Source organism: Talpa europaea, assembly GCF_964194135.1.
Source record: "Talpa europaea genome assembly, chromosome: 13".
NCBI classification, from domain to species: Eukaryota; Metazoa; Chordata; class Mammalia; order Eulipotyphla; family Talpidae; genus Talpa; species Talpa europaea.
In genome coordinates, this window is record NC_140080.1 from 17,158,245 (window position 1) to 17,181,282 (window position 23,038).

The 23,038-nt window shown below is 38.6% G+C and overlaps 1 protein-coding gene across 4 annotated transcripts in view; it reads left to right on the forward strand.

The window, feature by feature from the left end:
- HSD17B4 (hydroxysteroid 17-beta dehydrogenase 4) overlaps window positions 1-6,237 on the forward strand; it is a gene marked incomplete at both ends in the record, with an annotated part of 66,568 nt that extends 60,331 nt beyond the window's left edge. For all 4 annotated transcript variants that reach the window (XM_084252190.1, XM_084252189.1, XM_084252187.1 and 1 more), the window contains 2 exons: window positions 2,249-2,376; window positions 6,148-6,237. In XM_084252190.1, the coding sequence (XP_084108316.1) occupies window positions 2,249-2,376; window positions 6,148-6,237 (218 nt within the window). The remainder of the gene's footprint in view (window positions 1-2,248; window positions 2,377-6,147) is intronic.
- Between the last annotated feature and the right edge of the window lie 16,801 nt (window positions 6,238-23,038).

A 23,038-nucleotide genomic window follows, 5' to 3' on the forward strand; every position in this document is an offset into this window, starting at 1 on the left:
ACATTTTGCCCCATACTCCTTCCTGAAAGCTGGAACATTCTGAATTCCAAAATGTCTGGCCTGAAGGAGTTCAAATAAGGAATTGGGACCTATTCAGATATACAGATAATTCCATTAGGACAGAAATGGTAAGAGACATGGAAAAGATGCTGTTGGCCTTTATAGAATGGAAGGATTGCTTCATTTAACAAATACTTGAGTATTTCCATATGCCAGATTCTCTGCGAGGCTGCAGATTACAAATGCAGGCTTACCTTGCTTCATGGCACTTCATTTTATTGTGCTTTGCAGACATTGTGCTTTTCACAAATTGAAGGTTTGGGATGGTGCTGGGTGGAATAAGATCATTGGTGCCATTTTTCCAGTAGCATGTGCTCACTTCATTTTTTAGTTAAGGTCTACGCATTATTTTTTATACATAGTGGACTTATTTATTGCCATGTGTGGAACTGAACTTGCATTATCTTGAAGGTATGGTTGTATGAGAAGACAGGATGTCTTGTCAACACGAATAACGGAAGCAGTGGCAGTGGCAGTGTATCAGGAGCGTTTGAAATACTGGAGTTTTGAGGAAACGAGTTGCTGAAGTGCAGACTAAAAGGGGAAAAAAAAAAAAACCTGAATCAAGGCATGGCAGTAATGGAGAGGAGAGACCTGTCTGGATCTATTGCTAAGACAGAATTGACTGATGCGTCTGCTGTGATGTCTGAAACAGATGTCAGAAGGGATGGCAAGGTTTGAGCTTGCATGACTGAGGATGTTGACTCCGTTATTAGATGTGGGAAACATCAGTGAAGGGGCGAGTTTAGGAGGGAAGGTGATTAGTTGCTGTGCTGAGTCTGGAGCAGACGAGATGTGATTTAGATTGTGGGGACTGTGCACCTGGAACTTAGTGGTGACCTCACACCTAAGACAGAGTTCAAAACCATATTTGTGGTAGTAGTAGTTGGAATTCAGTCTTAGCTTTGCTAGTCTGCTGTGTGGCAGGCAGGAAGAAATTGGAGGTATATCTTTTTTGGTCCTACAAGATTATCTGCTCTTCATAGTGTATAGAGTATTGGCTCCAGTATTTCCACTCGTCTCTAAATAAAGTGAGCGTTTAGAATTTGGTCTATGAATTTTAAATATTCAGTTTGCTGTAACTCCAGGCATAAATACAGTGCCATGTTTCCATATAGGAATCTATTTGTTCATTGTTTCTAAGAGCTATAAGATAGCCACACAACTGAAACTTTTGACAAAACCAGATTTAATTTCAAGTAATAATGATTCAGGATCGCTGAGTAAAAAAATATTTTTCCCCTTAGATTGATAGGTTTAGGCTGGTTTCCATTGAGCAGTTACATTGTTTTTCTCCTAACTGCTAAAGGAAATATGGATTTTTTTTTTACATACTTGTAATCTTTTCCATTATAGGAACATAATGGAATTTACATATTGGAATTTACATTTATATAACAAAATTATAAAAATACTGTGCATTTTTGCTTGAATATTATTCGAGTAATGAAGCGAGTTGGGTTTAAAAATATATATATGTCACAATTAATTATGTAGAGCCAAATTACATATTTGAACTAAATCTAGTCATCCATTATGCAGTATAATACATGAGTGAGTGAAAATTTATTTGACTGTTAGAGACCATCTCTTGAATCTTGGAAATTTGCCAGAATGTGAAAGAATATTATAAAGACTTGGTAACTAGTATTCTTTTAAAGTCAGCATTTATTCTTGAGGGTACCATTTGATCATTAGAGCTCATTAGCTCCTGGCCAGTGCTCATCTTACAGCAGTCAAACCAGGCCACATGTGTATTAAACCACATCTACCAGCAAAACACCAGTAACCCTCTACCATAATCTGTGGAGTCCCTGCCCCCTTTGAATGAAATTCAGCTTTCCTTCTCTGTTGATTGTAGTCTTTAATTGAACCTAAATGCCTTAACTGTATAACCTCCAATAACTTTTATTACATTTTTCTACATTTGTTCACATTTAAAATATCTCTTGTATAAACTTATTCAATGAGAAAAACTATTAATCATTATTTTGAAGAACTTTTGAATAAAAAGATCTCAAAAAAAAAAGGATTTTAAATTTTTTTTTTTGAAGGCATTATAGTGTAGAATAATGCCGCATTAACTTGGAAACTCTTAAGAATGTCTTCACTTTATTTTCATTGGTTTATTTTACTCTCATATTATGAATAGTACATGACAGACTTTGGTTTCTTCCTTTCCCCCCAGCTATTGACCTAAAAAGTGGTCCTGGAAAAGTATATCAAGGCCCTGCAAAAGGCTCTGCTGATGTGACATTCATACTTTCAGATGAAGATTTCATGGAGGTGGTCCTGGGAAAGCTTGACCCTCAGAAGGTAATATTCTTCAACTCTTCCTGTGTTTATCATTATTGCTTCCTGTGTAACAATTGTAGTTTTTAGTCTGATTTGTAAGGTAGAGTCCTTATAACTCTGAAGAAGACACAGTTGATACCAGTACTTGGCATGGCAGATTTGATATTAATAGATTTTTTTTTTAAACAAATCACCATCTTTTTTTTTTAAATTTATTCATTTATTCATTTATTTATTTATACAAGTAGTGGGTACAGTCAGAAACGCGGAAGGGTGAGAGAATTCACCAGAGCCAGAGCGGGGAGCAGAACAGGCAGAAGGACCAAAGTACACCGCTGAGGGGAGCAGTGGGCGGCAGGAGAGGTGTCTGCGCACCATATGGAACCCTCACCAGGCGGCCGGGGATCGAACTGGTGCTGCAGAGGCTGCGGGCAGCTTCACAACCCAGTGCTCAACCGCTGCGCCACCAGGGAGGCCCGATATTAATAGAATTTTAACACGTACTTTTTGGGACTGAATTTTGGGATGAAATTCTTCAATATCCAGTAAAATGATGTAAAACATTCATAGACCTTTTAATATAGTATGTTGTTAGTTCAAAGGTGAAAAACCATGTATTAGTAAATATTTTATAAAATTTAACATTTTTTCTTGATACATAAAATTAAGAATTTGTCTTAGTTGACATTGAAATTAGAAATCAGAGGTCGATACATACCAGCCAGTGTCTTCATGTGAGCCATTTAGAGGCATTTCAGTAGAAAATCAAAATTAAGACAAGGGTACCCTCTCTTGCCATTATTAGTTAATGCTGTTCTGAAACTCTGGACCAGTCCACAAACAATTAAAATAAATGATTAGCAGTTAGAATGGAGAAGGAAAAAATGTTATTTTCAAGACATCATTATGTAGTTTGGAATACCAGACCTCTGTGGGGTGAATGGATTATTCATGAGTAGTATTGGACAGTGCTTCTCATTCCATAGCCCTGCATCAGTACCACACAGACTAGACTCAAATGTAAAAAACAAAAGCAGAAGCACACACTTCATGAAAACCTACATATTTATTATTCCTTAATGATGACTTAAGGAAATTCTAATTAATACCGGGATCTTTTTAAACTCATTTGGCTCTGTTACCTTCTCCCCTACCTCTGCATTGTCATCACTTTCTTCAGCTATCAAAGCTTTATCTCATAGTATGCAGTCTTTCCCTCTCTGCCAAGAACTTTGTCAATCTTGGTGATTTCTTTCAAGATTCATAAATATGACTTCAACAAATGATTATTCGATCATTGATCTGACTTCTAATATCTCCTATTCCATTCTGCATCAGCTTCATTCCTTATTAACCAGTATTAAATGCACAACTTCACTATCTATTCAAAACAGCACTATTTTCCAACACCATCACCTACAGAGTCCATTACGGATTATGTTATTGCTGCTACTACAATTGAACTTCACTGTGGCCTCCAGTCTGTGGATACAGCCACTTTCTATTATCTGCTCTCTTCCCTGCTTTGTCCTTGTTTGGCTTAGATTCCGTGCTCCATCCTCACTTCTCCCTTGAAAATATCCTCAACTCCCTTGTTTTTCTCATCTTACTTGCCTAGAAAACTGCACCCTGTTTTGACTATACTCTGCCATCTTTGCATCTTTGTTTGAGTGGATGAACATGGCAGGGGAAAGGAAATACAGCCTAATTGGTTTTCCCCTAAATTTTTGATCACAAGCCTCACTAAGCACTGTCTAGCAGTCTCAGTACTATTTGCTAGTAAGCTTCATCCTGTGGTCTGTGATAACAACTTCATACCTGTCTTCTTAAAACTCCTGCACTCATTTTCAGCTTATGATCTGTGTTCTTTCATGCTTCATTGAAGGAAAAATAAAGGCTTTCTTATAAATACTTTCACCTTCCTATCAGCAGATCTATTCTATCAATATCTGCATTTGGCAGAAATTCACAGGTTTTGTTCCTTCATGGCAACTTCTCATTACTTTTTGCATAGCATTCCTTGGCCAAAAAAAAAAAAAAAAAAACCAAATAAACAAAAAAATCCCTCATGGTTCAGTTTGTTAAGTAGTTAGGTCCAAACAAGAATAGTTTTTCATGCTCTGTGCAACTTATGTCAGTGTATTTTCCTTGAAAATTTAAATATTTCATAATGTCCCAATGGTGTGCCATTGTGCACCATGATGAATGCTTTGGAAACTGTGACAACATGGAACTATGGTCAAGAACCTTAGTTAACAAATGTCATGATCTGGCAGTATTCTGGGAATCATCCTAAGAAAACAGTCAAGTAGGAGCAAAGATTATGTTCAAAACTCTTCCACTCTTCCAATGACAGCCATCAAATGTTGGTATATTTCAAGTAATTAGGTGTTCTTTGAGGTTGTAAGTCCCTGTCAGACTTTAGTCCTGGCAGACAGGGCTGAGTACTGAGTCCTCTGCAGGCCTTGTACACCGTGCTGTCTATAACTGCACAGTGGGAGCAGGCCTCATTTTAACATTCCCAGTACTTGTTTGGATACCTGGCACTTGGTCCTGATTTAAATCAGCCCTCCCTCATTTCTGGGATAAAAAGTTTAAGTGACTTTTGCATCTCCTCCCTTTGAAGAGGATTTGCTTCTGACATGAGCCTCTGCTAGCTTATAAACACAATGCAGTGTTAAGCAGAGAAATCCTGAGTTCAACTCCTGGCCCTGCTTCTCACTCACTTTGTGACCTTGAGCAGGTTATTTAAGCAACTTGAACTTCAGTTTTCTCATCTATCAGTTGAGAGAAAGAACTGATATGCCCACTTCAAGTTGATGATTGTGCTTCTCAAAAGAGATGATATGTGAATGCCTCTTTTGTAAATTAAGTGTGCATGAATATTACTTTATTTTCAATCTAGCTAAAAATCTTTTTCCCTTCGTATTCCATATGTTGTTTTCTCAATAAACTATAAAAACTGTGACTCATTATTTTTATTTTACTGCTAGGGAATTTGACACTGAGGGAGAAATGAAGCAACTCGCACAGGTTTCTGTGTCAGGTCACATATAGAGTTGGTACAGGGCTGCTTAGTGTTTTCACATGCCAGCCTGTTACTTGGTGATAATGAGCTTAATGTGCTCTTATCATGTGGCAGACACTATGCATTTTATACACTATTTCATTAAATTTCTAAAACAAAGCTGTATTATTTAGCTAGTAATATCAAGTCCCATAAAGATGAGGATGCTGGCACTCAGAGACTTTAAGGTGTTTGCCCAGGCTCACCTTGTTAGTAAGAGCCAGACATTCAGCCTCAGCATTCTGATTCTGTGTGTCCTGATTTGTTCACCACTTCACTGCACTATCTTATTTTTGTCATTGCATGACTTTCTGTTTTGTGAAGATGTAATAAGTAATTTTAATCACCTTTGAAAACTTCAGATTGCATATTTTTATTGATAGAAATATAGTAATTAGCCCTTTGTTCACATGGCCTCAAATTCATGTTTAAGACAACAGACAAAAGCTAGACGCTTAGGTTGTAGTAGAACTCCCAGATCTGTCAGCTCAGATGAATTATTCTATGATTTTCTAAAATACATCACAGGGACTTTTTTTTTTCCTTTGATATCTGAAAAGAAAGGTGTTATTTATAATCATTAAACTAACATTGCCAGATAAAGGTTATCTTTGTTGTCCAGAATTATTAACTCAGTTGTATTCAGTCTGAAAACACTCTTTTGAAAAATGTAATAAAACATAACATGGTAAAGGCTGGCATTCTTTTGCCTCTCTCTTTTACAGGCATTCTTCAGTGGTAGGCTGAAGGCCAGAGGGAACATCATGCTGAGCCAGAAGCTACAGATGATCCTTAAAGACTATGCCAAGCTCTGAAGGATGTACTACATTACTAATAAAAATAGAAAAATTAAAATGCTCTGTTCACCCAAATATGCAGACGTGATTCAGCAGAAGTGATCAAACTAAGATACCAAGAGAAATTGCTTAACATTTTCAGATTTCAGATAACTTTTCAGATTTTCATTTTCTACTAATTTTTCATGTTATCATTATTTTTACAAGGAACTCTAAGCTAGCATGTAACTATCCTTCTGTTCTTAGAGCTATATCTTGGTAATAAAAAATTTTCACCCAAGTCCAGTGTCTTCAGAATTTGTGATCGCTTTTGTAAGTTGAAAGTAAAATTAAAAGAGTAAGTTGAAAGTAAAATTAAAAGAGTAAGTAAAATTTTAATGCCTTTTACCCTTCATTTTGTTATTTTCTGTTCTCTAATGTATTGATATCCATGTCTTAATATGAATTTTCACCTATGTACTCACTTTTCATACTTTGCTATAAAAGGTAGTATTTTGCTTCAAGATGAGAGACAGGCCTTTGTGTTCTCAAAGAGATTTCTTCTTTCTTTTGCTGGAAGTTCATATAATGTTCCCATCTGTGTACAAAACATATAATTTTCTGGCTTCATCAGTAATCTTAAATCATAAAGACGGGGTCTAACAAGTACTCTCATGTCCCTGTTTTGCTTAACATCTAGCTTGGATGACATGTGCTGAAGAGCTGCTCTTCTGATGAGTTGACTGCAGAGGTGACCAGCAAATGGACTGTTCAGGTCAGGGATGGAGTAAGTTGCAAGTATGGAGCATAACGGAAAAAACTATGTGTAGAAGGGTGATATAGGCTGAGGTTTCCAGGAAAGGGGCTTTTACACAGATATTCCTAGACAGGAAATTTGTTAGGGAATGCTCTTAGAAAGAACAACTGTGGGTTGGGGCTGAGGAATATTGGTAAGACAACATTTGGATGGACCTTCTGAATTATCCTGAGGTAACTAACCATTGAGTAGGACCTGTGCTGCAAAAAGGGGGTGACCTTGGACAAAGTCCTAGAGTAGACTATAGTCAGTTAATAATCTTCCCAGCAGCTGAGGGAACGTCTTCAGTGCTGAATAGGGCTTCTGGGAGCACAGCACAGCACTTTGTTTTCAGGGAACAAGGTGGAGGGAAGCAGAGTTTAAGGATCAAGAGAAGGTCTTAGAAATTTAGAACTGTAATATTTAACACAATAATGAAACATGAATGAACAGGATATGTAGAAAGCATAGAAGAAAAGTTTCACATTTGACAAATTATACCTTAGCATCATGAACTCAGTGATATAGTAACATTTAATTTAGAGTCATCCATTGTGATGCCAATTGAATTAGACAAACCAATGGCAGTCCTGTGATGTTACTCTTTTGCAATAGCTATTGTTCCTGTTGAGCTTAGAGAAACTTAGTGTCCTTCCAGATAGAAACAGCATATTAAAATTAATCAAGTGACAGCAGACATTAATGAAAATGTTGAGTATATACCCCAAATGCTTAAAACATATTAAGAAAGTAATGATTTAATTATCTTACGAACTCATCTCTATTAATCTTAAAGGTCAGAGAGTTGTTGGCATTTAGATTTAGTAGCTTCTTAATAGTCTTCTTGCTTTAACCTTTCTGTAATACTTAATATGGTTGAATGCACTCTCCTCAATTTTTTTGTTTCCCTTTTACCAATGAAAAATATATTCACTTCTTAAACTTAAGGGTTAATCTCCCTGACTTCTACTTGGCTCTTTTGTAATCTCCTGTCTGCCTATCTTTACAGGATTTTTGATCAAGGTTTCAGCCTTTTCTACTTTTTGGTAGACATTTTCTTCTTCAATGACTTCGTCATATCTTCAGCCATCAGCTGAGTGCTGGTAACTCTGAATGTGGTTTTTTTTTTTTTTAAGATTTATTTATTTATTTTATACAAGAACTGGGGTACAGGTCAGAAGTGCAGGAGGGTGAGAGAATTCACCAGAGCCAGGGCAGGGAGCAGAGCAGGCAGATGGACCAAAGACACTGCTGAGGGGAGCAGCGGGTGAGGCAGGAGAGGTCTGCTGCGCCATGTGGGGTTCTCCCTGGCTGGTGGGGAATTGAACCGGCGCTGCAGAGGCTCAAGTCCTGTTCTCTTACAGTTCCAAATCATTACCGGGCTGTTGTTACATATTTACTGCAGACACATGTCCCAAATACAATCAGGTACGGAAACTTAGAGCACTGGGAAAGCCAAATCATGAGTGCCCACCCCAATGTGCTTTTTGGTCTCCTGACTTGCTTTTTCATCTCATCATTGGTATATCTCAAGTTTCCTAAGTGTGTCATCTGTGTGAAGCTGATCTTATCCGGCAGTGATAGAATAGTCTCTTGACTTCCCACAGATCTTTGTATATACATTTTATTGCAGTCTGAGAAAAAGGTGATTTTTACACTGGGGAGATATAGATTTAAATAATCTAATAATATTACTACCCTAACGTTAACTTTTATCCTTTAGGTCAACAAATACAGCAGCAAAACAAAATGATAATCCATTTCCATTGAGACATTCTGAAATTCAGAAACCTCAAAAGCTGCAAGTTATGGGAGGTGATTTTCTGAAGAGCAGAACATTTTAGGTCAGTGTGGACTAAGCTATTGAAAAGGGGAAAGAAAAGAAAATAACCTATTTAAGAACTCATAAATAGGCAAAAACAGAAAATCTGCAAGCCATGGTTAAAAATGAATTTAGATTTATATTCTATCTGTATGCAGTATATTGGCTGAAGTTGCTTAGTAAGTGAAAGTGACATCTAGATATCAGGGTTAACAATGCTTAAAAAGTAAAAAGATGTCTGAGCTGATAAAATGTCGAGGCACTAAAATTCAAGCTTTATTCATGTAAGAGCTGTTTATAGCCTCATCCAGAACCCATCTTTTAAGAAACCTGGCTGTATAACTTTTGAGTCCAGAGCTGACAAGAATCAAAAATAGAAGTGGGAAGAATCCTTTGTTATTGGGGGGGAACACTAGTAGTGGAAGTTTTTGAAGCCAGCATGGCAGAAAACATCAAATTAAACCAGAAAACAGATTGAAAAGTGTCACTTAAAGTGTGTGCTGTTTGAAGGGAGGTTGAGCAGCTCTCTATTCCTTAACCTCTTCTGAAGTTACAGGAATTTCCAGGAAAGAAAAACTATGGGTTAGATCAGGGATCAGCAAACTTTTCTCTAAACGGCCAGATAGTAAATATTGTAGACTTTGCAAGGTCATACATAGTCCATGTAGTGTGTGTGTGTGTGTGTGTGTGTTTTCTTTTTAACCGACTGGAGGTTGGATTTGGCCTGCAGGGTGTGACCTGGGTTTCTGTGTTGAGAACACTAGTTAAGACCTGAGGGGAGAAATCAGATATTGTTCAAAGTGAACAACGATGTAAGAAAAGTAAAAAAAAAAAAAAAAAAAGGCAATGACACTAGGAAAACTATTTTTATACTGTAATTTTTATTTACTTTGACAAATTATGAAAGTATGAATTTCTATGAATTATGAAAATATGAAAAGCCCTCTCCCACTCTGCCACCTGGACAGTTCAAACTGCATGTACATGGCCCTGTTCCTGCCAGCCCATCCTGTGGATTCCCCAGGCCAGGTTTCCAGCCCAGCAGCTCAGGTATCCTATCCTCTTCATTTTCCCTTTTTGTCTCTGATCAAGTATTTCCTGTTACCAAATAAGAATTATACCTTGTAAATATGTATGTCTGATAAAAAGCTGCTGATGAAAATGGCATAATCAAATGTCAGCTGTCCTGTCAGTGTGAAGGCAGCAGGGCCCAAGTTTTCTAGTTCTGATGGTCACCTCCCATTTAATATTTAAATCAAAAGAGTCCACATCCTGCTTTCAATGTGAAGTCCAGTCTCCTTACCAACTTTTCCAGGTATTTTTGATGGAGTGGAGGGGGCAGAGGTGATGTTTTTGGCTTTTTAATCACCCTTTGATACCATTTTCTAATTCATTTGAATTATTCATTATTTACCTTTTATCATTGCATTGAATGTAAAAGTGGAAGAACATTAATCGTCCCTCATATTTTCTTCAAAACCACAAGCATTCAAGGAAATTATGTGTACTAGGCCATTACTGAAGTGCTAGGATTAATAAACAGGATGTATATCACAGCTACTTGTGGAATATGCCAGATACTCCACCCTTTAATGTTTCTAACACGCTGACCCCGCTTACATCTGTTCTCTTTTCTTCCCAAGTCCAGAAGCTCCTGCTTCATTTTACATAATAGTTTAGTTGTGTTTCTCAGTAGTTCTTTGTACAATTACAAAGGTTTCATTGTATATATCTAAACCAGGATTTTCTCTCCCTAAGAGGAATTCTGCCTCTGGCTTTCAAGTGTTTGCACCTTCTGGGTAAAGTAGGATGACAGGTAAGGGAGAAGTGAGTGGGAAGATCTGATGGCAGTTTGGGGAGTAGATGCCTGGATAAAGAGCCGTGTCCAGTTACTGCCTCCTGCAACATCTGTGTTCAGGCATTACAAGTATTATGCCTGCCAGTCATCTCTGCAAACCCATGAGGCAGATAAGATCATTCCCTCTTTTATAAAGGTGAGGAAACAGGTTTGGGAGGTTAAGTAACTTGCTCAAGATTATGTTGCTATTAAGTGTCAGATCTGGAACTTTGATACAGATGGTCTTTGTGCTTAGTCATTGGAAAATGCTGACACCCTGTCCATTATCCTGGTGTCCCACATACATTATTGGGCTCTATGTCTGTGATTTATGTGCAATTTTTACCTTTTATTTTTTTCCCAGAGAAGAAAGTTCCCCAAAGTCACAGAGTAAGGATGGAGTGGCAAGGGAGTCAAAACCAGCTCTCTCCACTCCTAATAGTGTCCGCTTGCATGTTCCCTTCATGGGTTTCCATTAAAAATATTAATGTATTTTAATTTGGGTTTGACAAGCAGATTTTATGGTTCTGTTAGAAATTTGCAAGGTTTTGTAATATATATCACAGGACTGATAGCTAAGGACATTTACTTCAAAAGTTTCCAGTGTAAGCAATAGAAAGGACAAAGAGTTCCTTAAAGGAGAATATATAAAATACTTCCAGAAGGTGAGATATCCTTAATGAGGAAATAGACTTCAAATTAGGAAGGATTAGTATTGTTCTAGTTTTGGAATTCCCAACCCATGGATTCTGGTAAGAAACATTTTACTGTAGTTCCGTTTGTCAAAAACTAAATGACAAGCATGAAAAAACCACATTGTGAATTAAATGTTACAATAAAAATATGGAGTTTTCATTGTCTTTTGAAATTGCAGTGATCAGGAAATCACTTTATACATAAAATTACACAGAGATGTTGAGTATTTTTTTTAAAGATTTATTTATGCACACAAGAGCTGGGGTACAGGCTAGAGGTGGGGGTGGTGAGAGGATTCACCAAGAACAGAGTGGGGAGTGGAACAGGCAGATTGACTGAAATACACTGCTGAGGGGAGCAGCGGGCGAATCAAGATAGGTCTGCTGTGCCATGTGGGTTGCTCCCTGGCTGGGGATCGAACTCATTCTGCAGAGGCTGCGGACAGCTTCATAGGTTGCGTCTTAAACCTTTGCACCACCAGGGAGGCCCTGAGTCTGTTTTTAATGAGTCATCTTCAGAGATACTAAGAGCATTTAGAATCAAAAGCAGCAGTGAATATGCATTTCATTGGAAGCTCAAATCCCATTTTTAACATACTTGGCGAGTATTTGTGCAGCTTTTTGAGCTGCCTTTAGTGATGGAGAACTGTTTTCCCTAAGTCAGGGGAGAAACTTCCTTAGGAAATGGGCTGAACTAAGTTTAGAAAAAAACAGGGCAATGATGAAACACGTTACCTGGTGCAATCTCTTGATTTTGGTCTTTGCTTAAAGAAGCAGGAGAGGTTGGATTTCTCCTGCTCTGTAGAGTTGGTTCAAATCCTTTTTGACAGAGGGAGTGTGGTGTAATGGGGACTGTGAGCCAGAAGACCACTGCGGCTTCACAAAGCGGTGGATCGTGAAGGGCCACTTGTGTGGTGCCTGAGAATGCCTTCTCTTGGCTGTTCCCTTGGTGGACCTCAGAGGGTTGGCTTAAGAATTAAATGGCAGTGAGTAAGAAAGTGTTATAATAACAGTACCCTGTAGTTCTCTGCTTCATGATTCATTGAATTGCTGCAGACAGTGCTCCAAATGTAGGCAGATGAATGCAGTGATTCAGGTACTTTGCTTAATTATACAGGAATTGTCAAGGCCTGGAGCCCTTGTGGATATGAGTTTGTGGGAGAAGGGAGTGGGTTCTGGTAAAGACCTGATTCCTGTGTTCCCCTCTACCTGAGGGGTAGGAGAGTTAAGTTTTGGAATCCCACTCCAGGCCTACTGAATCATAAGTGCTGCGGGTAGGGTCTAGCTGTCTGTGTTTCACGGCCCCTCCAGGGATTCTGAGGCCCATGAATGCTGGAGAGCCCCGTCTTGGACTACCATTGCCCTCTGTGAAGGCAGCTTAGTCAGCATTACCTCCCTCCTCTTCCTGCATGGAGCTGGAGAAGAGTTTCTGCTGGTGTCAGCTGTCACTATACCCCTACCACCTGTTGCTAAAATCTATGTAGGGTAAGGAAAAATGTCAGGCTTTTCTGCCCTTCCGCCATGAGCATAGATGATGGATCCTTGCAGTCCTGAATGCATGCCTGATGGCGGGCACCTGGAGTAGGGTGTGGACATAGGTAGATGGGATTCACCTGGGCTAAGCCTGGGCTTTTAAGGGCGGTGTCATGGGGACGCCAGTAGAAGCCAAAAGAGAAGCCGAATGAGAAGCCGAGAGAAGCAGCAGAAGCCAAGAGAAGGCCGGAGAGCCCACAGAGTTAAGACCTGCTGGGGACTGGGAGGCCTGTCAGCCTCCCGGCCCCCAACACCCCTGCCTGCCATATGCCTGGTGAACCCCAATAAAAGACCTGCAAAACCCCTGAGGGCTCCAGAACTCCTCCTTTACCTGGTCTACATGGGATCCTGGAAAACCTGCTCAGTGGCCAGTCCTGCCCTTTACAGTCTATCAAGAGGGTCACCACCATTTCTACATGTGAACAATCTAGGTTAGGTAAGATTATCAGGAGAACAGAAGAGCCACATACTCTGATGCTGTGATTTAGATCTGAATTTAGATCTGAATGCATTTAGATCTGAATTAACTGGACACTATACTGTGAAGACAAATAACACTTTTTTTTTTTTTAATGCAAAAGAAATGACTTTGAGGTAGGGGTGGCAGGGCTGGCAGGGGTGGAGGAAAGGCTGAGAGAACAGGAAGCCAGCTAGGATAACGTACTATTTCATACTCAGGGTTGGTTTCCTGTACTTTCTTCTGCTCTCCCTTCTAGTTGTTTTTCTTTTTTTTCTACAGGAACAAGCGAATAGCTTGACAATGTTATTAGCTAATGAAGAGAAGAGAGCATTACCTTATTTATAGCCTGTGGGTGTTAATATCCAGGGGTTTCAATGTGAAAGCTGAGGTAGGTCTTTATGATTACTACTTGCTGTCTTCAGGAATAACTTAGTGGGAACTACAGTGTGTCTGTTTTGTAGCTATGGTTTTCATTAAATTTAATTAAGTCTCCCAGAAGCTTTAAATTTAGGGCCACTTCAAAGAGCAGGTGACTTCTGTTAAGTATTATTATATTCCCTTTTTAGCTGCCATGGTTTAGCAAAGCTGGGTTGTCAGATTTAAGATTTTATTTATTTATGCATACAAGAACTGGGGTGTAGGCCAGAGGTGCGGGGGGTGAGAGGATTCACCAGAGACAGAGTGGGAGCAGGATAGGCAGATCCACTGAAATACACTGCTGAAGGAAGCAGCAGGCAAGTCAGAAGGGGTCTGCTGTGCCATGTGGGTAGCTCCCTGGCAGGCCTGGGTTCAAACTTGGGCTGCAGTGGCTGCGGATAGCTTCATAATGCTGTGCTTAACCCCTTGCACGACTAGGGAGGCCCTGGGGCTGCCTTCTTGGCAAACATTAACTCCCAGGGTGGAAGGAGACTTATGTTCATGGGACATCCCCCCTGCCTTCTGTTCAATTCTTTTTCCTTTGAACCAAGTACATCCTTTATATTTCTATATTTAGAAAGTTTCTGTAAATTTGTGAATGTAGTGCAGTAACATTGCACAAAGCCGTCTGATGTAGCTATTAGTGTTTCCCAAAAGGCAAAGTGAGTCATAGTATGTAATTTGCTTTAAATCAATATGCTGAACCTCATATACAAATTGAGGTGGGCTTAGGGAGTAGGAAGAGGAGAAAGAAGAGTTATTAAACAGCTACAGCGTGCAAAACTGGACCTGCCGGCTGGAAAGTTTTTATATGAAAAGAGTTCCTCCTCAGAGATCCCAGAACAATTGCATTTTCAGTAATTGTGCTGAGGTTTCATATCAGCATTTTCCTCACCTAGCTAAAGCATAATACATCATTGCAAAGGTAATGAGAGAAGGTTGTCAGGAGTTTGATGAAATCCAAATTTTTTAGTACTCTTGACATCAACCGTGCTTCTCTGAGTCTGAGCACAGGTCATCTAGGTTAGTTCAATTTATTTAGAAGTGAACCATTTTTTTTTTTTTAAGTTGCAAGCAGATAACTGTACTATGCATGTATATTTTATTTGATTTTAGCTGTAATCCAGCGCACTTTTAAGGACATGCATGATAGTTATAGTGTGTGGCTATTGGTTATAAATATCAAGCAGTTGAGTAAGTTAATAGTGTTATTTTCATACAACTAAACAAGCCCAGTGTTTGTAAGTTTCATTAGTTTTTGATACTTGTTCAGTATCTATAATATAATCAGCATTACCATAAAACTTTAAAAATATCAGTTATCCTGCTCTCTATACAAAATAAAAACATTTCTCTCTGATTCCAGATTGGATACGGGCTAGATGTTAGATGATATCAAGGGTTTTGTTAAGTGTAGTAATGGTGTTCTGATAATATAAGAAAATATCCTTGTGTTATAGAATGCACAATGAGCTATATTCAGGGTTGACACAATACAGTAGTTGACGATACTGTTCTCTGCTTTTATACATATTTGAACATTTTCATAATTAAATGAACCCTCCCCTCTTCATACATAAGCATGCTCTAATGTATAGCTTTTACATCATTCCACCCAAATATCAGGGTACAGTCATGGCTCTAGTCACTGCTGGTTCACACACCCCCTTTTTGAGAACCTGCTTGATCCATGGCTTAATATCCTTAGTTTTCGAGAGGTCCTATTTTTTAATACCCAACTTTCTGGACACAGCATCGAAATAAAATGTCCTACTGTTGCCTCAGAACTAAGCTGTGTTTCCAATTCTGTTGACCAAAAATCCCTCATGCAGGGAACCACTGGACATTTAAATAACCCAAGGGAGGCCATAGATGGCCACCCTCTGCCCAGGTTGAAAGGTGACCATGAAGCCTGGGAAAGACTAGGTCTGCTCCCCAGTCTTATGATCAACACTCCCATGGGTCCAGGAGTGTGGCATGTAAGTAGTTGGTGCAGGGGGGAGTGCGACTGAGAGGTGAGAAAGGAGTGGGAGCACTGAGCTCAGGCTGGGACTGCCCAGATGTTGGAACACTTGTGTTGGGAAGGAAGAACTCCAGTCCCTAAGACTGCCTCCCTCCACTTCCAAAAATTATTCTTAAGTGCTCCCTAGAAAATTTGCCTTCACCTACTTGCTGAAAGCCATAATACCCATAAAGGGAGAAGGCATTTCAATCTGTAATCAGTGATAAAGTCTATAAAAGTAAACACCTGGCTGAGATAAAGCATTGGCATTCATTTACCCTGAAATATAATCAGTCAGCAAGTGTTAAGTGGTGACAAGAGAGCTGTTCTAATGAGAGGGGAGGAAGTGGTGGGGCTGGTGCCTGGAAAACAGAAGAGGCTGTTCCTGCCTCACTCTTAACTGTGTGTGGTGTTACGCAGGCCATTTTCGCTTCTGTGACCTCTTGTGCCTCAGGGTAACCCTGAAGTGTACCATATATATGAGATACATAATATGTATAGAAATATATATATATTTAAATTAAGATACCATTAGCTTACAACACTGCGTGATTCAGAAATATATGATCAGATGTATGGTGGGGGACCACGGGTCCCTTGGTGGTGGATGTGGTATGGTAACATACATCTGAGGAATGCTTTTGAAAGAAGGATACCTGTTATAATGGGGTGATATGAGTCAATTTTGCTGCTCTGCAGAGTGAGGTTTTCTCTTTTCTAAATGTGACAGGGGAGAGGTCTCAGAACTTCAGAGAAGACAAGTGTAAATTAGGGAAGCCAAATTAGAGAACAGCAAGCACACGGACATGTGTTTCCCTTACTGTATACGTAATGGGATGCCTGCATCATTCTGGATATTGTAACTGTTGAGTTTCCCTCTCTGACTTTGCCATAAAGAGACTGGAACCACCCAAAGGGAATAGGTAAGCTGTGATTTCCAATAGAGGCTGTTTTTATTGATGCTTTTAAATCCTTGCTCTTTGCCATAGATGCACTGAAGTTGTAAATAGATTTAGGTGTTATGTGAAATCACAGTGAGAAGATAATTCATAAAGGACCTTTTGTTTTCCATAGAGATTACCCATGACTACTCCCTGACATTATCAGACATATAATAACAGTGCCCGTGCACACCTCCTTTGTGGCAGGGTCTCTGTCTAATCTATATTTTAAGTGCATTTGTAAATAACTTGGAATGAGGAGGAAGAAGTGAAGATGACTGTAAGGGGCTTGTGAGTCCCAGCCACATTATCGCCTCTCCCATCCTTGTATAAATGTCTATTAGCGGTCAGTAGCTCATAAAGGACTGTTTTTGCCTGTCTGAATTGTTCACAAGCTATTAAGGTATTTGCAGTACTGGAGGCTAATATCAGATACTTCTCCACTCTCTGAATTTGGTGATGTTTTCAAATATACAGGGATTTACTGAATTGATAATAATCGTTGAACTCTTAAAAAGACTTAGCTGTAGCGAAATCTTGATCCGATGAGAAGTTTTTACTTACCTTCAGAAAATGGCCATTTTTTTTTAATCTGGCTTTTATCAGAATCACAAGATATACAATAATAATGCCATAATAGTGAGGCAAGGCAGCTGCAATCTAGTGGTGAAGCAGAGGAAGACTGGAAAATTCTGAAATTCTAGTCAAGCAAGCGGGGTCCAGAATTCAGAAGTCGGAGAATCAGCAGGAATAACAATAGGAAATGATTGGAGATATCAGCCTCTGGAGTTCGTCAGGCCTTGATTGGCTTCTTGAAAGTTTTAGTTGTCTAATTTTTTATTCTTTGAATTTGCTGTATGTTGAGAAGAGTTAGTATCATTCCAGATTAGAGGTGAATGCACAGGAGTTTGAGTGATTTTCAAATGATGGCCACTGAGCCAGAAGCAGCAGCATATCTAACCAGGTACTGCTTATTAGAAATGCAAATTCTTGAACCCAGATCAGACCTACTAGATTAGAATTCTTTAATCATGTTTGTAGGTGATTCTGATACATGCTCAAGTTTGAGAGCCACTAGTCTATATGACTTCTGTGAATTTCAGCAACACAGGTATGGGATTTCTAGAACTTGTGGTGAGGTGGTGAAGATTAGAACTTGGTTTGTAAACTCTCGGGTAGTGTATGAATGAATAAGACGTTGAGCTTTGGTGGTGAAAGTTGGTCACAAGCCCAATAAGAGAATTTCCTTTTCTAAAAATCTGGGCGAAATCTTGCTTCTTCAATATAAAATACTTCTGAACCTAAGAAGGAAAGTGCTAATTTAAAAAGGAAAAAGAAGAAGAGTGATTCTGGAAAACAATAACTTAATAGTTATTAAGGTGACATATTGAAAATTGCTGTGCCCAAAAGAGAATTTATTTGTTGCTATGAAATGAAATTTTATCCAAATGAAAGATTATCAGAATTAAATATGTATTGATGATTACCATGAAATTGTTGACTTTTTTAGCAGAAGTCATTTTCATCAGCAACAATTACATCTTTAACTTTGCCAGCTCACCAGTAACATCAGGAGGGGAAAATGTCATGGGAATTTTAGTCACTCAGCCTTGGGTCAGCTATGTAACAGCGAGCTGATGACCACCAGTGAGAGGAAAATTAAATTGAAGCTCCTCTTGCAGAGCATTATACATGTAAAGTTGTTCTTCACATTTACCTTAATTCATTTGATAATGAAAGGAATTCCAATTGGAATGTGGAATTTTGTGAGTGTTTTCCTTCATCTGTGTAACCAGAATAAGTGACTGTGGTGTAGAGAGCAAAGTAAAGACAGTTTCTCCCTTTCTCCAAGAGAAAAGAGGAAGAATCAGGCACATTTATATGAAGGGGGAATAAGCTTTTTGGCCACAAAGTTGCTTCAGAATGAAAGGGAAAGCAAAATTAGAAACAAATTTTTCCTCATGTTAAACTCTAGGCTTTTGGAAATGAGAGAGAAAACTTGTGTGTGCATGAATACTAAAAATATTACCATGGGGATGCTTGACCTTCGGGATGTGGGGGGTCTTAATTTCCCAAAATTACCTCTTTCCCTTGCTTAGATAGTATATGCTCAGCCAACTATTCCTTATTGAACATCCTTTTTGGCTGAATACCTTCCTTAGCAGACCATCCTGGAATGGTGAAGACTGAAATTGATTTTTAGAAGGCTAGATACAATATCAGACAGTGACTAAGAAAGAATTCCTTACATGCCCACTATATGACTTATTCTTCTCATTATATGTTTTAGAAATAAATTTTGAATCAAAATCCCATGTATCATTTTTGTAAGCAATAATCTTTTGAATATCTTTAATAAAATATGTGCTTTCTACCACTAGATGTCTAGAAAAATAGAATAATATATCGTCCTTGGAGCTTTAGTAAGGATTCTTTTATGTTAATGTGCCTTTTAACAAATGAGACTTCAAGGTAAAGTCCATTTGGCAACACCTGTGGGAAATAAATGATAAGCAACAAACCATAATCATAAATGCAATCAGAAAGCAAGGCTAAGGTGTTTCTTCTTATTTATAGTGGGCTAGCTGAACTCTGTGATTTACAGTATAGAAAGAAATCCATCATTATACTTAAACAGTATGAATATAAGAGATTAAGACATTGGGAAGCAGAATGTAAAAAGAAAATATTAAAACAAGGATCTAATCTTTCAACTATAAGCCAAGACTTTCTCTACATTATATTGTGTAATCCTCAAGACAATGTTTCAAGGATAATATTTCCACTTGACAGTGAAGTACAGAGGCATCAAGAATATTCTTGATATTAAGGACTAACAGCAGGGATTTCTTGCAAAAAAAAATATATTGCACAAGTCTTTAGTGTTAGGGGTGATTTAAAAAAAAAAAATCCAGGCAGTGTCATAACCCTGGTGGGGTGAATAGTTGATAAAAACACGAGTGAGGTGGCATGTGTCTTTCCCAATTTCCTCCTCTAACCTCTGCCCCATTACACTGCCCTGGCTGAAGGATTACAGTCTTAGGAAACTGCCTCCTCTCAGTGCTGCTTCTCCCTGAGTATACAGGTACAACTTTGACCAAAGGAATTGTTCCTTGATGGTTTGGGGGCCTCTTTTCTGTGAGCATATCATCTTCCCTCTCTTTGTAGTCACTGAAATTTGGGTCAACTTGTCATTAAGATATGAATGTGTGATAAAGATAATTTCTAGATATATGGCCTCATTATTTGCTGTTAAGGATACATATACTGAAAACATTTTTGGAAGGAGCTACTCAGATAAGAAGTGCAGTGAGAAGATGCTGTAAGCAATAGGGAAGGAAGTAATAAAAAAATACCGTGGTAAAATTTATGTCTTAAGATATGGAAAGAAGAGGGAAAAAAAAATCCAGACTACAATTCTATATAACAGTAATGTAATAAATGGTGGGCACTGGAAACAAGGAGGTGTGTTTGTTTTATGAGGAGGAAGATAAAAGTTTGAAATATTAATTGGTTTACATACATATGATGATTCTTAGGTTAAATGTATTAACTATAAGACAAAGAGTTTCAGTTCATATCAGTAGAAAAAGAGAAGGCAGAAAAAGTGAGAAAGAAAGGAAAATGTGGAAAGTATGGAAAATAGTAGCTATTAGATTACTTGTTAAGGATAGTCCTAATGTGAAAGTAATTGGAATAAATGTAAACATTTTAAGCTTAATCGCCTAAGAGAGAAAAGGTTCAGATTTGTTTTTAAAAAGTTTGAAAATAAAAGGATGAAAGAGAATGTACAGCTAAAGTCAGTCACTTGTTCATATCTGACAACATAAAAAATAAGGTCAAAGAGGGTTATTCCAGTAAAATGCAGCATTAACACCAGAGGATATAATATCATAATCATATCTGCACCAATTAATATAACTGTATGTGGAATAATTGGCAGAACTACAGATAGAAACAAAGAACTAGGACTTGTGGCCGTAGATTTTAACAGATCTTTCAGAAACAGTAGATGAAAAAGACACAGAAAAATGGAGGACTACTAATGATCTGAACAATACGAGTATATGCAAAGATTTAGATCTATTTTGAAATCCACATCCAACGGACAGAGAATACTAATTACTTTCAAGATCTCATACACATTTACAAAAATAGCTGTGTGTTAGGTTAGAAAGGAAGTTGTGAACATTCTGTAAAATGTTCCATGTTCTAGCAGACAGGAGAGAAGAATCATCCTCATAGACTTGAAGCCTGTGAAACAGCTATGCAAAATCTACTACCTGTGGGTAAAATCAGCCTTTTCAATCTCCCACTAATTACCAAAGAGTTAGATAAAGAACTTTTAAACAATGGTAGGCAGCCTTTGCATATTCACAGAACTTTTTTTTTTTTTTTTAGAAAGGGAGAGTAAAACCCAGCATTGCCTTCCTCTGCATATAGATAACATCAACATATCTTTTAGTAAAAATAATTTTAGACCAGAAACCCCTCCCTCAATAATAATTATATTTTTCATGTCAATGTCTCATTGTCCCTACCTTTGTAAACAAAATAAAATATGATTGATTGTTTAGAAAAGTTTTCACAGTAAAATATGTTGGACTTCTTCCTGGGTTCATATTCTCACTTTGATTATCTGATAAACTCCTTATCATTGAACTTTTTATTCCAGCTAACAAAGCTTTGATAAAGTCTAGAGGATAATAGCATATAGACAGTATTTCCTGCCCACAGTGCAATAAAAATAAAAATTAATAGCCAAAGAATAGCCAAAATAATGCCATCTGTATGAAAACTTACCAGTATTAAATAACCTTGAGTGAAAAAGGAAAATAATAGAAGAAATAAATAGTTAAGAATGAGCATTAATGAATCCTATATATGAAATCTAGCAAATATGGATCAATAATATTCTGAAAGAATTTTGTCACTATAGAGATGTTTAACAGGAAACAAGAAAGGCTATAAACAAAAAAGCTAAGCACCCAACTTAAGAGGTTGGAAAAGAGCAACAGAGAACACCCAAAAACAAGAAAGGAAATGATAAATATAAAGAAGTCAAATAGAGATGAACCGCTGAGCAAAAACCAGTAGACATGTTAAGAGCTTCTAGGAAATGACCGTGAAAATGGCGAAGTAGGTGCTTCTGACAATTCTGTCCTTAATAAAGCAGGGAGAACCCTAGAAAACTTTCTCAGGATCCACATGAACCACAATGGCTTGCAACAATTCAAGAAACATTACCTCAAGAAAAATGCCTGAGTCGGTGAGAACAGCAAACCTTGTGTCATTGTAACTTGTTCTGTTTTCATGCCCCTCTCTCCAGCTCTGTGGAAAGCTAAAAATCTGCAGCCTACAGTAACAGTGAAAACAAAAACCCCAGCCATGCAGCCACTGGAGGGGGCAAAATGGGGTTGGAGGCGCCTTCAAAACCTCACTCCTAGAGAAGTGACAATATTTGACCTTGTCTGATGTTTCTCTGAAGACCCACTGAAGTGCAGGATTGTCATTATTTGACTCTACTTATGCAACAGGGTGGTCCCCAGGAAAGGGGGAGGTTCCCTGCCCCACCCAAGGGAGGGTGGAGCTGAGCAGGAAGAGGGGAAGATGCAGAAGAGACTGAGGAAGGATGGAAGCAGGATGGAGCCAGGAGACCTGGAGGAGGCGCATGGAGCCTAGAGACACGTGAAGAAACTGCGCTTGTCTTTTGGTCGTGGACTGGGTGACACAGATGTGGGTGAGACCCGTGGGGAGGTGACAATGGCAGCTTTTATCTTGATGTTGATTTTGCTCTTTTCCTTCCGGGCTTGTCTGGTTGTTTCTGACTCTTTTCTGTGGGTCCCCACTGGAAGATGCTTTAGACTTGTGGCAGGCTTTGGGGCCTTGCTCTGGGCCGATCCCATATGGATGGAGTTTTACCCACGAGGGGACGGGTAACTTTGGGTGCTTCGCTTAGAAACTAGACTCTTTGCCTTACCTGTATTGTTTCCTAGTTTTATTAAAGTTCCTTCCCATTAAAGTCTCCTATGTTTTGTGTTGATGCGGCGGATGGCAGAACCCACTTAGAATAGACAGGTTTGCGGGGTTTGGACTGCCCCTCTCCCTGTCCTATAACACTTAGAGCGAACACAGTTCAGAAAGCTTTTACCCTGGCAAAGTGTGTGGAGGACTCTGACAAGCCATTGTTAAACCTTGTGGCTACCTGAGGCAGTTGGAACAAACAGTAGCCTAATCAGAGCCTTAAAAGGAAAAGCTGAAGAAGTGTCCATATTGACTTTGTAAAGTGCTGATACACTCCTGAGAAACTAGAAAGCCATAAGGGCTGTGGCATGGC